Source organism: Sipha flava, unplaced genomic scaffold (genome assembly GCF_003268045.1).
Source record: "Sipha flava isolate LNK unplaced genomic scaffold, YSA_version1 70_pilon_pilon, whole genome shotgun sequence".
NCBI classification, from domain to species: domain Eukaryota; kingdom Metazoa; phylum Arthropoda; class Insecta; order Hemiptera; family Aphididae; genus Sipha; species Sipha flava.
The window spans coordinates 1,063,670-1,080,464 of record NW_020273610.1 but is presented as its reverse complement, the minus strand read 5'-3'; the positions used below and the strand labels follow the sequence as shown (position 1 = coordinate 1,080,464).

The 16,795-nt window shown below is 33.8% G+C and overlaps 1 protein-coding gene across 1 annotated transcript in view; it reads right to left on the bottom strand.

The window, feature by feature from the left end:
- Positions 1–6,791: 6,791 nt before the first annotated feature.
- Positions 6,792–16,795, bottom strand: part of LOC112692086 (alpha-protein kinase 1-like) — a 26,359-nt gene continuing 16,355 nt past the window's right edge. The window contains exons 2-3 of the mRNA XM_025566633.1: positions 14,304–14,759; positions 6,792–9,166 (exon numbers count right to left, since the gene is read on the bottom strand). Coding sequence (XP_025422418.1) covers positions 7,845–9,166; positions 14,304–14,759 — 1,778 coding nt within the window. The 3' untranslated portion in view covers positions 6,792–7,844. The remainder of the gene's footprint in view (positions 9,167–14,303; positions 14,760–16,795) is intronic.

The following is a 16,795-nucleotide window of genomic DNA, read 5'->3' as shown; positions in this document are numbered from 1 at the left end:
TTTTCTTGTGCTTGTTATATGTGGTATTCCATAATTTAATATTACAGTAATACCTACTTATGTTCATTTAGAGTAATACTATTACATTAAAATAACACATTTGCTATTTTAATATCTATGTTTTTTTTTATTATACATAAACTTTAATATTTTAAATTGATTTTAATATGATATTCGAGTATTGCATATTTTCACTTGTTAATAATTTATTATTTTAGAATATTTTTATAATTTGGATATTATAATCAATTATATACTCTACATAATTTTGTAATTACAATGTACTTATATGTAACAGAATTTGATCATATGTAAATACGATAAGGGTATTAAAATTAAGTGTTCTCTTTTATTACGCAATTTAATTTATGGGTCATAGTAAAAAGATTTTAATCATATATCAATAATTTGTAGTTTAATTTTAAATATGCCAATTATTCTGCATTATGTAAATAATATAGTTGATTATTTTCGCTTAATAGTCTTACGGATTCTGGACTTCAAGTAAAATAATTAAAATTATAATTTTATTTATAGTGTATGTAATAATAAAAAGTTCATGCATAACTAAAAATATGATTTTAACAAAAATCGAAATACAAAACCATTATTTATATTATTAATTCAACGTTTTATTTAATTAGAAAAAAATTTTAAAATTGGTTTCATGTATAATAATATATTATGTGTAATATATTTTTAATAAACTCGAATACATTTAAAATTTGAATTAAAATAAGCTTTTAATCTTTCTAATTTTTTCTTCTCAAAAATATTAAAAGTTATTTATTTACATTATAATATTATCTTTAAATTAAATATGCTCTGCTGTTTATAATATACACTATAGAATATTTAAAATTGTCAACTTTAGGGTTATTCAAAATTATTTACACTAACCACTTAAGCGTGAACTCATTCACAAATCCTATTTGTAGATTATATTTTTTTTGAACCTTAATTTTGAATGAATACTTTTGAGACGAATTTATAACATTAATTTCTTTAACTGTGACGACAATATTTTGAATGATTAAACACTTCATTCAGATTTCACGAGTATAATATATTTATTAGTACACTTTGTTCTCTCTGTATTTTATCTCTTTTAATTAATTTTGCTATTTTATTTATAACCTAAAAAAAAACTATTAAATCGTTAGTTTTTGTTTTTATAACATAAGTGTATTATTATGTTTTTCTCATTTTATTAAAGTAATATAGAAATAGCCTAAATTATGCAATACAATTTTAACTTTAAACGATTTCATTGTAGTCTAAATTATAGATAGACATTTTTTTATTAAATAATAACTATTTGATTTCATGGTTTATTCTTAAGAAATGTTTATATACATTATTTGATCTTTAAAATTCTAGTCTTTAATTCTTAGAATTAGAAATTGCATTTATATTTTCTTTATTACTCACGATATTTTTTATTTATTTTTTTTTTATTTCTAGTATTTAAGTTCTATTAATATAAAAAATATAAAATACAAAATATAATTTGCAAAGTGCATTCACGATATTTATATTTCTTGTATAAATGCCTGTATTTATTGTCACCAATATAATTATATAGTTTTTAATTGGCACCGAAGAATGTTTAAATAGTTAAATTATCAATATTCATTCTATATTTTTATAACACATATAGTGTAGTAGCAGTAAAAAATTCCAGTAGTATTTTTATTTTAAAACGATCATTTAGTGCACACTATATATTACGTGATCCTGGAATTCAAAAATTTTTTCATAATATACACTCCTATTGTAGGAATGTCTACGATGCCTTGTATTCGAATATGTTGAAATTGAAAAAATAAATAAATAAACAACACTACATGAATCTGTGGCCGAACAATTCTTCATTAGCATATTCAGTAGCACTCGGCACACAGTATGGTGATAAACTGTTGTTTGTTCAGCTATCATGTGTTGGTCCTAACACTTCTCCTGTTACGCCTTCAATGTGACCCCCGTGTGTAAAAAGAGAAATAAAGACTGTATGAGTGTGTACGTGTGTGTGTGAGTGTGAACACATATTGTACTCGTTCAGACACCTCTTAGGTAGTCGATAATGAGCAAACACACCGAAAAGAAGTCGCAAGTTGTTTTTTTTACCTTTTTAATGGACGTTATTTTTTTTATTTTTTTTTTAATTTTTATTGAACACCGGAAACGAGACGTTTACATCGAGGAACATAAAATTTATGATTATTATCTTGACCATACAATGTCCTCAGGTAGTATAAAACCAAAGCGGCCAAATCAACCAACTATCGATATTTTGATAATTTCAAATACTTATTTTGTATCTACTTTTTTTTATTGAATTTTGAGCTAATATACCGATATTATATTACAATTTTTTGAAAATAATAATTTCATTAATATATTTTATTTGTTATCAATACAAATATTACAGTCTGTCTCAAATATAATATAACAAAAAACATTGGATAAAAATAGCAAAATAATAATGTACTATCATTTCTGTTGAATTATATTCAAGGAACTCAATTAAAAATAAATAAATTTAGAAATTATTTAATTTTTCTATATAACTTAAATGTGAAAAATAAAATTAAAGTAAACATACATATGTACCAATAATACAATTTATATTACATTATTATTATAAACAACAATAAAATTATGTACAACTGTCGATATTACTATAAAATGTATGTACTCACAGTGCCGGCGCTAGGGGAGGACAAATGGAAAATTATCCAGGGCCCCGCGCTTGTTAAAGAGCCCCGTGGTTTTTAATTATCATCTTAATACCGTGAGACACATTGACTTTTTATATCAACAAATTATAAATTTATATTATGCCTATCATTAGTTATTTGGAAAATTATATCTAAATTTAGCCATAGTGCAAATTACAAAGTAAATCGTTATCGATACAACGAAAGCGTAATATTTTCACAATACCCGTCGAGTAGTATTCCTACAATAAATAATAATATTAGTATTTATTTACTCCATAGTTATTGTTTAAAATTCGACGAAAAACTGTATTTTTTTAAAAAAATCCTGATTTAAAAAAAAAGCTAGCTCTCTGGGAATCTAAAGTCTAATACCCATGCCCAGGGCCCCGCAATACCTAGAATAGGCACTGTGTACTCATAATTGATATATATTTAAATCATAAATATACATATATATATATACACGTACTAAAAATAAATAAATAAAATTATATATAATTATAATAAACGTTAAGTATAAATTTTGCTGCATTTTTTTAATTTATAAAATCATATTACAAAATAAATATAAAATATAATTTTTTAACACATACATATATACAGTTTTGAAACTTAATTTTTTTTTACCCCTACCTACTATGATGGAAAACTCTTTACAACGGAAAAACGTTTTGTCCTAAACGATTCCGTTATAGAGAGGTTTTACTGTATCTGTTTATATGTTATAGTTAAATACTTTATTTTCATAATTTTTTAATTGAATTTCATTAATAAGTAAGTTTCAGAAGTTATTTATTTACTATTAAATCTGTATAACCATAAATAATTTGGAATATCAATGAATAAAATAATGTATAGTATGCTTTTTTTATTAAAAACATAATTTTATCAAAATTATATGTAAGAACAATTTTCAAGAGATAATGAGAATTATATCGACATTTTTAGTATGTATATTAAAGATAATATAAGATAAATGAAATTATAATTATTTAGTCTAAACAAATTATTAAAAATAATATATAAATATATTTGTAATAATATTAAATAAATTAATTTAGCATAAAATATACTAAAATATACATGTAGTAAAAAATTTAATAATTTTTTTACTGTATAAAAAGTGTATTAGATTGCATAATGTACATGCTAATCTTTGTGCATATATGTATTAAGACGTTATAATAAATTATTTTTAATAAATAGTAGAAGGGTAATAACAAAATAATACATATTTTTAAGTAAAACATGTTAAAACTGCTATGTTTGTAATATATAAATATAAATATATATATATATATATATATGTATAATTAAACCAATTTAAGTCCATCTATAATAAATTTGGTGAGATTCATATGTTAATACACTAAACAATATTTAAAAAGTTATTTTTTGCATATTATTTTTTTTAATTATATTTTTTTTCAATTTAGTTTATACGTATATTATTCTCTTTTTATTGTGATTTGCTTATAACATGTAAGTTTTAGAATTTCGATTGAAAACATTTGGGTAACAGAAAATGAAATTATTGCCTTGATGTAATCGTTTAATACGCGTTTACGTGTATATATATATATATATATAAATGATCAAATCTTATATAAAAATCTATTAATTAAAAATGTTGAAAACGAAAGAGCAATTGCATTGAGTGTCATTGCTGAGCAGGACGATAAATATATGTTAATTGCGACGAGATACAGTCGTTTCATTTACTATTTACTCGGCCATTGTATTATAAATTCAGATGTCAGGGATCGGAGGTCTCCAAGGTCTTGTTCGTTCGTACCGCGAAGTTTATATTAACGTCGCGATAGTTTCCAACCCGTAGAATTTTTCTTGTTCATAGTACATACATTCCTAAAGCTATACCGTACTGCTAATGAATGTCCTATTTGTGTAATGCAGTCCTAACTATCAAGTGCATATGATAAGTGACATAAATATACTTACCGTTTACGTATGACGTCCCAAATACGTTAAATACGCAGTCCTGCGCCGCAGTCTCGAAATGTTTTTGAATACTATACTGTTTTCATTTAATTTCATGAAAAAAATAGTAGGTGAACCGTATGTACATTCAAATTGATATGAATTCTATAAAGTTATATACACACTCACTACCCTCACTAAAGCACTGAAAACGATTTTTGTATCCTCATCGCTGTATTGTATGAAAATAGTAAAATTTGTATAAAGACTTTGAATAATACATGGAAATATATTTCGATTGAAAACCGTTTGCGGTCATTTACCAAATATAATACATATATATCTTACGCCAATATGTGAACCACTTCGTTCTGTCTAACAATTAAGTATTGGACTCTGAAGATACATCTTCATAGAGGTTTCGCGTATAATTTAATTTAACTTGAAAGCGATAACCAAGCACAGCAATGAATAACTAGATAAATCAGCTCAGAGCTATTCACGTGTTTGTGCACCAACGTTAAAGCATTTGAAGTTATATTATGTTGGTGTATGGACATATAAAGACTATACATTTACGCGTCTAAAACACGCAATAATATGTACCTTTATATGTTATAATATCATAATATAAGCACAATAAATTTCAAATGTTATACTTCTGTGTGAGAATGTACCTGTTCAAAAGTGTGTCCCGAGGAATAAAATAAATTACAATTTTTTTTAGTTAACAATTTTACAGACATTTATTTATTTTTTGAATATTTTACACATAAAATATAAAAAGAAGAAAAATATGTCAGTCAAAGAAGACAGAACATTAGACACGTAAAATATATTTGATAAATATTATAACGTCAAATTGTTTTTTTTTTTATACAAGTAATAAAAGTAAAATAATAATGTACAATTACATAAACATCAAGCTTCACAAACTATATAGAAAAAAAATCTTTTAATTTATAATAACAACGACATATAATGAATGAACGTTTTTTTTTCTTCATTAGTATATAACAAATTTTTGGCAGCTCAAAAATGGAATAATTTTGACCGCCATGCCCTTATTTGAACGTATGTCAATTTAAGAAATATTTACTGTTCGTAGATTGTCAAACATTGTAAAGTAATGTATATATATATATATATTTAGGTGTGTTTGTATGTTTATACACAGGGCTATGTGTGAGCATGTTAAAAGTTCTAAGATTACATTCAGTTGTACGAAAAAGAATTACTGACGAATATGGTCTCGAATGGTAACTTTACGCCAACCAGTGTGGCTATCCTGACCTGTATTTTTCATAAATTCTTTTGTTTAATTTTTTTCTGTGTTTATTTTTATATTATAGATTAACCTATAGTGACTTAATGAACCAATATATCTTTTCATTTTGATAAATAATCATAATAATTATTAATTAAAAATATGCTTAAATAAAAGTGAATTATGTATGCATTCGGTTAATCAAACTTGATAAAAACTCGAATAATGATATAATTTTTAATGAGAACTATATTATATTATACAATTAATTTTCCCTTTTGATTAAATTGTATAAAAAAAATGTTCAAATTAGTAATTTGAGAATCAGAATACATATGTGAGTAAAAATATAAATACGATGTATAATTTGTATTTAACAAAGAACATTTTTGTGCGAACACTGAGTTGTAGAATATAATATTTTGAAATAAAAAGAGACTTTAGAACTGAATTTATATAATATATAAAAGCCCATTGAGCGATTTACCATTAATTTGTTGTACAAATTTTCGTATACAAATACAAGCTATTATATTGTTGTATAATACAAAAAATACGATTAACTTATAAAATAACAAAATTTAAGACACCAATGAATGAATAAAAAAATAAACAACATTAATTAATTTATACTTACAGTAAAAACACCTTAGCAGTAAGTTGTTAAATAATTGTGTTAATAATTTTCAACGTTTAATTTTTTAATTTAGGAATTATATAAAATGCTTTAACCGAAGAACAAGTATGATGTTAACAGAAACAATGATATACAAAAAAATTATGAACTAAAACTAATTTTGAATAATTTACAGAAAAACAAAGGAAAAAATAAATAAATAAATTAAAAAAATGAAATATTAATTCATTTTTCCGCATGTACAAAAATATGTCTTTTAAAATATGTTGTAAATTTTATGAAGTAAAGAATTCGTACCGATTTAGCCTTAAAATTTGAATTTTCCATAAACTATATTTTCAAAGAAAGATCAATAAAAAAATATAGGCATGTTGGAATGCAAAAAAGGCATACCATAATAATAATAAAAAAGAAAATGACGGTAGTATTGATAATAAGCAAATAAAATAAATGCCAAAAACAACGAGGGACTATTATTATAGTCCACTAATGTATATTTTTGCAAGGAATGTATTCGTGCATTATATTTTTAATCGTGGTTTAATCAGGTACATAAATGAGTCCGATCCGAGCAGATCGACACCATAATAATTTGTGAATCTGGAAACCAGATGCAAATTAATACTATTAATTATTTTTTTACATATGACTTGAGAAACATATGGCTTAACTACGGAACACATCACTAAACATCGCGAATGCGCCTATTTTAAATTACAAACATATATTATGTTTCTAGAATTTGAAATTTCACTCAAAATATTTTAGATCACAGATTAGTGAAACATTAAAAAGTGTTGCAATACAAGATGCGTGATTTATATTGGTATAAAATACTGAAGGAGAAAAATGTACTTTTAACTTTTTCACGGAGTAAACTTTACGTGAGTTTAAAGTTTAAAGTAGATTTGAAATTTAAGTGGCTCTACGACAACGTACTCCGTACACTCAATGTGGCCTACATTGAAGACATGATGATCATGTAGCATTGTAGCACCAATAATTACAAATAGTTATGTCCCTGTTTTGAATTTAACGACTTCATTGCCGGCGATATAAATACTCTGTGATCCAATAATAAAAATAAGAAAAGAAACGCAAGACGGACAGACTCATATATATATATGTATATATATATATATATCGTTAGAACTAAACTGAAAACATGGTAACGGTATAGTTTTTTCAGTGCTTACCTTTAGGTCGCTAACACCCTGCGTACGAAGAATACACGTAAAAGGGAATAAATGTATAAAGACATATTTGAACATGAACGAGTCTACATGTGACCAGCATCACCCGGTTGGAATCCCATATGATGCATATGTTGAGAAGACCCTTGTTGATGTTGTTGCTGTTGCTGCTGTTGCTGCTGCTGTTGCTGCTGCTGCTGCTGCTGTTGTTGCTGTTGTGCTAGCAACGCCGCCATTTTGGTATCTTTTTTCGTCCTCTGCTTCAGATGCACCTTGGCGTGCCTCTTTTTCTCGTCACTCCTGGCAAACTTCCGGCCGCACACGTCGCACGTGAACGGCTTTTCGCCGGTGTGCGTCCGAATGTGCGTGGTGAGATGGTCGGATCTGGAGAACGACCGCATGCATATACGGCACTGGAACGGTTTCTGGCCAGTGTGTATGCGTATGTGCCTGGTGAGCTCGTCGGACCTGGAGAACCGGCGATCGCAGTGCTCCACCGGGCACGCGTACGGCCGCTCGTGTACCGGCGTCTTACTGGGCCTGTTCGGATACTTCCGTGGCTTGACTGGCACCAGCTTCAGCGGCAGCGATGACTGCTGGTACACCTGCGACAGTATTTCGTGTCCCTTGCTCGTCGACGGGTTGTACTCGGCCAGCTGCACCGCGCTGTAACCCTGCGACACGCTCGACGAGCCCGGCGACTGTACGTCCACCACGTTGGTGAACTCTTGTTTGGGAACCATTTGCTGCTGCTGCTGCTGCTGTTGCTGCTGCTGCTGTTGCTGTTGCTGCTGTTGAGATTGCAGCTGTTGCTGCGGTTGTCCGCCGTACTCGACGGGTGAGTCCAGCCAATGGTATTTGCTTACCGGTGACTGCTGCTGTTGCATCATCTGACCGCGGCCGCCGTGGTATATGAGATCTTGGTCGTTCCCAGTCACTCCGCCGCAACCGGTGTAAGTGGTAGTCGCTTGCTTACCGCACTCGATACTCAGCCCAAGCAGTTCTACTTGACTCTGTTGAGATCTGTCTTCGTATGGCGAACTGGAGCTGTGGTACGAGGTGGGCGTGCTCGACGGCTGGGGCAGCAGTCCGAACAACGGTGGGAACATGTTCTTGTCCGGGCTGGGCAGAAGCCACGAGGTGTTGAGGTGGTTGTTGTTATTCGAGGAACTGGTTGAGCACGGCGGTGCTGTTTGCATAGGACTGTTCGTTGAGAACCTATAACTACCGATCCTGGACTGACCCGACGGCATGCTAGGGTTGGTCGAGTACATGACGTCCTGCCCGGCTGCATCATCTTGTTCCGGTTCGCCGCCAATGGCTTCGGTCTTCAATTGCAGCGATACTTCCAGTTTGTGTTCCACGGCGTTTCGATTGTTGCCGTTATCGTCGGGGTCCTGTAATGATCCTGTAAAAGAAAAACAGGGAATCCGTCAGTCGCGCAATTATTTTCCACAAACTTTCAACGGGAATACCTATTACGCGTTCGATTTTCAAAACGGGTCGTTTTTAATATTATTTGTCTAAGACTCGGTGATTAAAATTAGTGACACGTGTCGGTGGTTATTTTTTGGTAGAAAACGAAAACGCATTTTGGATTTATGCCACCACTCTGCGCTCTATACGTTCACGCGTTTAATAATAACCGTGCGCTAGTTGTAAGTGTACAACTTCAACACACGATACTAACAACGCGATTTTACCGATTCTTGTAATGTATATTATCGCAGGTCCTACCTTCGTTCGTTATTCGACACACCCTTTCCATCACTTTTATTCCTATACAGTTTTTGCTATGTTCATACTATACATTCTGTAAATATTATTTGACCAATACTCGCAACGATAAATATTTTAATAATATTTTAAATTATTATTTTTATAATGTATAAAAAAAATTACCGTTTTATAAAATAAAATTAAACAACATTAAATCACCATTAAAATGTCATATGGTGGCTTGATAACATTATGTTCGTTAATTTGCCCAAAACATTTTATAATAGTACGCTAGAGGAAACTGTATTGTAACGAAGAGTGGAAAGATAATAATTGTATGTGATAAACAAGGATTTTAGTCAGTATCAGCGCACAGAGGACATTTCATTTAAAACATACCGATAATCTATGCTTTTTTTTTTCATTTTTATGACATAAAATTTTTGATAAATATTCATGATCCTAGAATAATATTTTTGGACTCCAGATTTTATAGATGCTATGTACACATGCAACTGTTTGTGGTTTTTTAACGTGTGTCACATATTTTTAGGATTATCTCGACGGCGACGACAACTGGTTTATGCTGGTGCAGAATTCATTCTTTTTCTACATGCTTTTTATTTTTATTATTCCTTGGTCTTTTTAACCCATTCTAAACTATGTGAATCTTACGACTCATGTACATTATGATTTCGAGCACGTATACATTACTGAAGTCCTTATTAGAGGCATTCGTTAATCCGTGAAAATCCCGTTGTCAGTGTATGTATATGTATAATGTTCTATAAAAACAGCAGTATTATAATACTTATGAGAAAAAAACCGTTTTTCGAGCCAAATATTTTTCACCTTTTTGTTCAGGGTTACGCAAACACACTTGAAATGTTTTTGTTGAATTAATATTACTTTTTTGAAAAATAACCCAATAATGAAACTCACGCAGTTTTGAAAACTAGTCATTACAAACAAAAGAACAATAAAATATACTGACTGTAACCGTTTGTTAGAATTTTATTCGAACAACAGATTGAAAATATAAAAATACTAAAGAATTAAGACTTCTGATCATTGTTTATACGAAACATTTTGTTGTTTTTATTTTGTTTTACGTCACTGTTATTTATATACATTTTCCTGAGATTTTAAAACTAAAACAACTGACCCAGTGGTTTGTAGACTATTGGGGATCACTATCGGGTACCACACGCTGAGTGTTTAACTATAGGTTTATATATATATATATATATATAAATTATACGAGTAAACAACGTGGCCACAAACTAGAATACATTATATTATACAAAAATTATTAACGCACGTAAGATGTCACGTTATAAATCGTGTTTAGTTCAGATATTCAGATGGGATGCCGAGAGAAAGCAAAAATGCCGCGACATTTTATTTTTTTTTTACCGTTTCGAGTTTCATACGAAAAAGTAAAAACAACATAAAGCGTCGAACTGCAGTAAGATGTTATCGATAGTAATAATGAGTCTTGAAATTTTTTCCAACCACATATTTATCGTCTTACCGTGCATAATACATATAGATAAATATGCGTTAAATAAATTTAAACGAACATTAATTGATTTTAATCAGTGCGAATGTGTGCAGAACAGGACTTAAGGAATCATGCGGGCACAGATCACATTAGTTTTTAAATTGTTTTACTGGATTATATAATATAAAAAGATGCATTTTATCCATGTACGTGATATAATAATAATTTATTTTTAGGTCTATGCATGGATGTTCAGTGATTATATGGACAATGTGAATATTGTGTTGGTTGAGAGCCAAATATTACTGGACTACCGACGTAAGTATTTTTTTAAAAATTCTAATTAACGTTATTTTATAGTTAAACGACACAAATTTGTCACAACCGTGTACGTAATTATTTTAATTTTAAAACATCTAAACAATTTTTTTCGAATAATAAAAAATTTTTGCAATGAAAAAATTAGTATTTATCAAGCTCACGAACAGGCGAGCTTGATTGGGCAATAAATGTTAACAGTTTATCATATACTATTGTGTCAAAACTTCAGTAGACGCGGCTTGGTTTAGTTTACGATAAAATCTTCATCATAAACCGCGATGATTACATTATTTCGTATAACGTATAATTTATACACGACGCGATGAAAGATTTATTTTTACCAATCGCTGCATATAGTAATATGTCTTTTTTGTTGAAGACCGAGGAAAGGACATAACCTTTCGTTAAATGTGAACTGTCTGATCAATTCTGTTCTTAATTTCTTACCATAAGGCGTATAAATTATATAACGAGCTCGCGAGTGTTTTTGCAATTAAAACGTGAATTTATTTCGTACACTGTACATACGAATTTATATACACACCACCTAAATTTCAACCAGAATATTTACGAGTAACGCAAGATTATGTGCAGTTATACTTTAATGCGGTGGTCAAGGGAGATTTGAGAGTAATGGTGGGGTTTATACGTTCATATATGTTTGGGAAATATTGATTTTAATTTCGGCGCATATAATATACATATAATCGAATAGAGACGTATGTGTCTTTAATAAAGCAAAAAATGTTATATTTTACAATAACAGTATATACGATAAACAACGACGTTGGAAATCAGTTTGGGTCGACACATACTTATACGCGCGCGCGCGCGCGCACACACACACACACACAGTATACACCGCCAGGGTATTTTAAGTGCTTTACGTGTAATAGTCAACGTAAAAGTTGTACGTCGATCTGCATCGCTGAGAAAATATACACAGGTTGACTTCTCGTTAGAATTTTAAAAGTGACACCGTAAACAAATTCTTTCTTTTAAACCACGTAGGGAAAAAAATTATCAACAAATTCATTAAAATATTATAAAACAATATTGCCTTAACTTTTTTTCATGTACATAATTACTCTTTATTATAGCAAGAATAGCTGTAATCGACCGTCATGTGTAACACTTATAAAATCAAATTAATTGTACGCATACTATTATTTTTTATAACGGTAATCCATCGGTGGAAATGTGTTGTTCACATCGGTACAAACAACGATGTGTATTTAAAAGTGTAGTTTTATGTGTGTGCGTATGTAATACACTCTCGGCGTTTACAGTCTGCTTTATTATTCCTTGCAGGGTCGTCGCCGACGCCACAACCTATTATATCGATCTTTCTCCTTACGCGCGCGCGCGCACAAAAACACGCACACACACATGAACACGTATACAGCCGCTCAAACTGGCAATGATGTCCCATTCATGGAGCGCGAGGGGCATCCACCTCCATCAGACCTTGCCCCGTACCCTTCGGCAACCCCCGTCGCTAGCACACCCGCTTTCACCCTCCGCCGACACCTCCTGCGAGTTGTGTACGCGCGCTCGCCCGCGTGTATTGATCAATCGTCGCCCGCAGTTCGCAATGCCATGGTCACCACCCTCTCGCTTACACACACACACACACACATATGGATTCTGAGCGAGTCCATTCAACTTTGTACGACCACCCCTTACCCCGGCGGGATCGTTGACCCACCCAATGCCATCGTACCCGTCGGCACTCGTGTCATTTGCTTTATATATTGTGCATGTAATATAATCCAGTTGTACGTGTATAAAGTACATTTTCAGAACATAGATCATGGGATATAAATTATGTCTTCACGTTTCCGTAAAGTGGAAAACATTATACATATGACTGAGGTCACCTGTAGATAGTGGTGGATCGGACATGTATCCTATAGGGTCTAGAATTTACACATGAATATCTTCGTGAAGTTTTGAGAAATACATCTTCTAGGACTTTTGGAATTCTAGCGCAGTGAAATACGATTGGATATCGCCGTAGGAGTGCGATGAACGAACACATGTATAGGAACAAATAATACGTGGTTTTATGGGCACCCAATCATTTTGCAAATTGTTACATGCAGTCTTTGTCGAAAATATTCTAGTCAATAGCTTAAATTTTTAATGAAACTAAATAATATATTCAACTATTGCGATTCATAAAAATTTTTTTTTCAATATTTTTATTATTTAAGCATTTAAAAAAAAAAATGTTGATACATATTTACCGCCCCTTGAAATTTTTATCACTATAGTATGAACCCAAAATGAGCTCAAGTAGTAAAATAAGAAAGTGTAAAATATATTTATTTATCGGAAAGTATTTCATTCACCTTGACGCGGCGCGCCGTCACGAGATCGATATTAACGACATTACCCTTAAATATTACCGTCGTTGGCGGTGGGGTAGTGAAAATCGTTTTTATACCATTTCATTCGCATATATATATATAAATATTTAAAGATCATTTTCTGTGCGAAACTCAAGTGAAATTTTTATACGTCATACACGTTTTTATTTTTTTTAGCAATAGATCTATTATTAATTTTTGAAATATTAAAGTGGTATGGAGATGAATCAATTATTTTCTACTTTTGTATAGATTTTTATTAAATGATTAGATTTTTATTACGTTTGCTCTATTGTTAAATTTATTAAGGCGGTGAAAAATTTAACCAATATTTTATTTTTTGGCCGGTCCTCTGTGAAAAACTTTTCAAACGTTAAGTTCAATGATCATGAAACATGCGTGTGTGCGCGTATTATCGTTATCAAATGGTTTTATCAACAAACGTGAATCACCGTAAATTTAATTTAACGTACCGAATTTTAGTTGAAATTCGTTGGTTTAAGTTAAAATTATATATATAAAAAAAAAAAAGAACGATTTAAACGACTCGAGTCGTACATTAAATAGTTATAGACACACGTGCACGCGTTCGAATAGTGTTGAACAGCAATAGAAAACGAATTATTTACCTGTGATGAGAGGTGGTTCTACGACGGTTGACGGGCCGAAAAACGAAGGCACTTCGGCGCTCGTGGTCACGGGCGTGTTGAGATCAGTGCCGGCGTTTCCCTGCGCCGGGCTGTGGCACGCCGAGCTGCCGGTGCCGTGTCCGACGTTGCCCACGTGTCCGCCGGTGCCGGTGACCGCACCGCCCTTGTACGGTTCGAAGCTGAGCACGTTGAAGTGTCCGGCGGCCGCGGCTGCTGTGGTGACGGCGGCCGCGGTCTCGGCCAGCAAGTACGGGTGATGATGATGATGGTGATGGTGATGGTGCGCGTGGTGGCCGTGAGGCCCGACGCCCGGCTCCAGGGCAGTACACTCCATTATCATATCGGTTTCGGGTTGTTGCTGCTGCTGTTGTTGCTGTTGTTGGTGGTGGTGCTGCTGATGCTGCTGCTGCTGCTGCTGCTGCTGCTGCGTAGCACCTACGGCACAAGCGTCACGCCGGTCACGATTATTATTATTGTTATTGGTGACGGCGGTGGCGGCGGTGGTGCTGCAGTCGTTATCCGCGGTGGCGTATTCGGCGGCGGGCGCGCGGTCTTTCGGATCAATTATTGGGCCCGGCGGCGGCAGCGGCGGCGACTCCGGCGACTCGACCAGCTCGATGTCGTGGAACGGGTACCAATCGTCCGGGGGCGGCGACCACGAGCTGGGGGCCAGAGGCACGCGGATCACGCACCTGGACAGTGCCAGGCCTACGCTGGGAGGTCGCGCGTACGGTGATGAAACGGACGTTGTCACCGGCGACGACGACGACGACGACGACGACTACGGTTAGAGGTTACCTGCCGAGCGTAATCGGATCGGCGTGCGGATCGTTTTTGTTTTGTTCGCGTGGCGTCTGTCCGTCGGGACGGTAATCCACTGGGCGAGAACGGTTAACGGTCGCGGACGCGTCTCGGCCACTATACCGGTGTTTGTGCGGTGCGGCACATCGTCTGCTGCTGCTGCATGGGCGCGCGGGCGAGCGCGCACACTCGCGGATCGCGTACGTACAAGTCGAGATTTCGAATTTTTAACGTTATCGTTGATCGTCCGTTACGCGTCCGCAACGGTCCGTGGACCCGGCGTATTTTTTTTTTTTTTTATATTTTTTTTATTAATATTTTATTTTATTTTTTTTTTATTTTTTCTATTAATCGTATTACGTACAATAACAACAACAACAATAACGAATAGTAATAATAATAATTACAACGGCCGTGCGTATATTATGGTATCGTTTATTATTTTTGCACACACTCGCACATATACACGCACACGCACACGCACACGGTCACGCTCACGCACGTGATGCTGGCGCCGGTCGACTTGTTGAACTGAAGGCGCGCGCGGCGCGTGTGTCGGATACGGCGGCCGTACACTGAAAACGAGCGCACTACCCACACCGCGTCGCGGGGCGACGTATAGCGTCGTTTTATGAATGAAGCCCGTCTCTGTCCCATATATGGAAACGAGAGCCGGGCGTTCGGCGGCGGTGCGGTGGCGGGGCCGGGCGGACGGCGGCGCCCCGGACCAATGGCAGCGCGCCCGTAACGGTGACGTCGGCGTGACGTCACTCGCCGCGCCACCGGACGACCTGCCGCACACGCACACGGCCGTCCGCGCGCCATGGTGTTGGTGGTGGCGGTGGTGGCGGCACCGGTGATGGTCGCTCCCGGGTGTCGGGGTGGGGGGGATTTCGCGTCACCCGCCCCACCCCTTCTAACGTTTGCCCCCCCCCCCCCCCGCCGCTGTCGTTGCCGTAGCCGCGCGAACCCTCTGACGGCACAACATCCCTCCCACCGCGCGACATCGCTCTGGCGGGCATGTACACCGGCGTAGAAAATCGTTTTAAATTTCGCGTATATTATTATAATTTTGTGGGTTCCATTTTTTACTCTTCGCGCTACCACAATCGATCGTCGAACGATGGCGTAACCGCAGAACATCACATAACGTAGTATAATCAGTTTTACAGTTTATGTCTTTCATATTGAATGCATTCGCGTTTGTATATACAATTGTACGCAGTAACGTATCCAGAGGATGGTTAGGGGGTTATAATCCCCCACTGAAAATTTTTAATGTATGGTTATTGTCTATTGATTATAATAAAAACGCACGAAAATTCAAAAAAAATGAAATGTTACATTGTTTCTAACCCCCTCAAAAAAAAAAAAAATTCTGGATACGCCATTTGTACGTCTACCGGCTCAACTACAATGTAATATATTAAATAACATCCTCCAACGGCCCGACACACAGACAGATTCCCGATGTACATTTAAATTATTATTGTTATTTTTCACCATAAGTCAGTTCAGACGTTTTATGAGATTTAGGTGTTAATATAATATTATAAGTAGGAATTACGCTTTTTTCTTTTATCTTGAGGAAATTCATTTTCCATTAGAGGAGGGTCAGATATAATATATATATATATATATATATATATATATATATATATATATATATA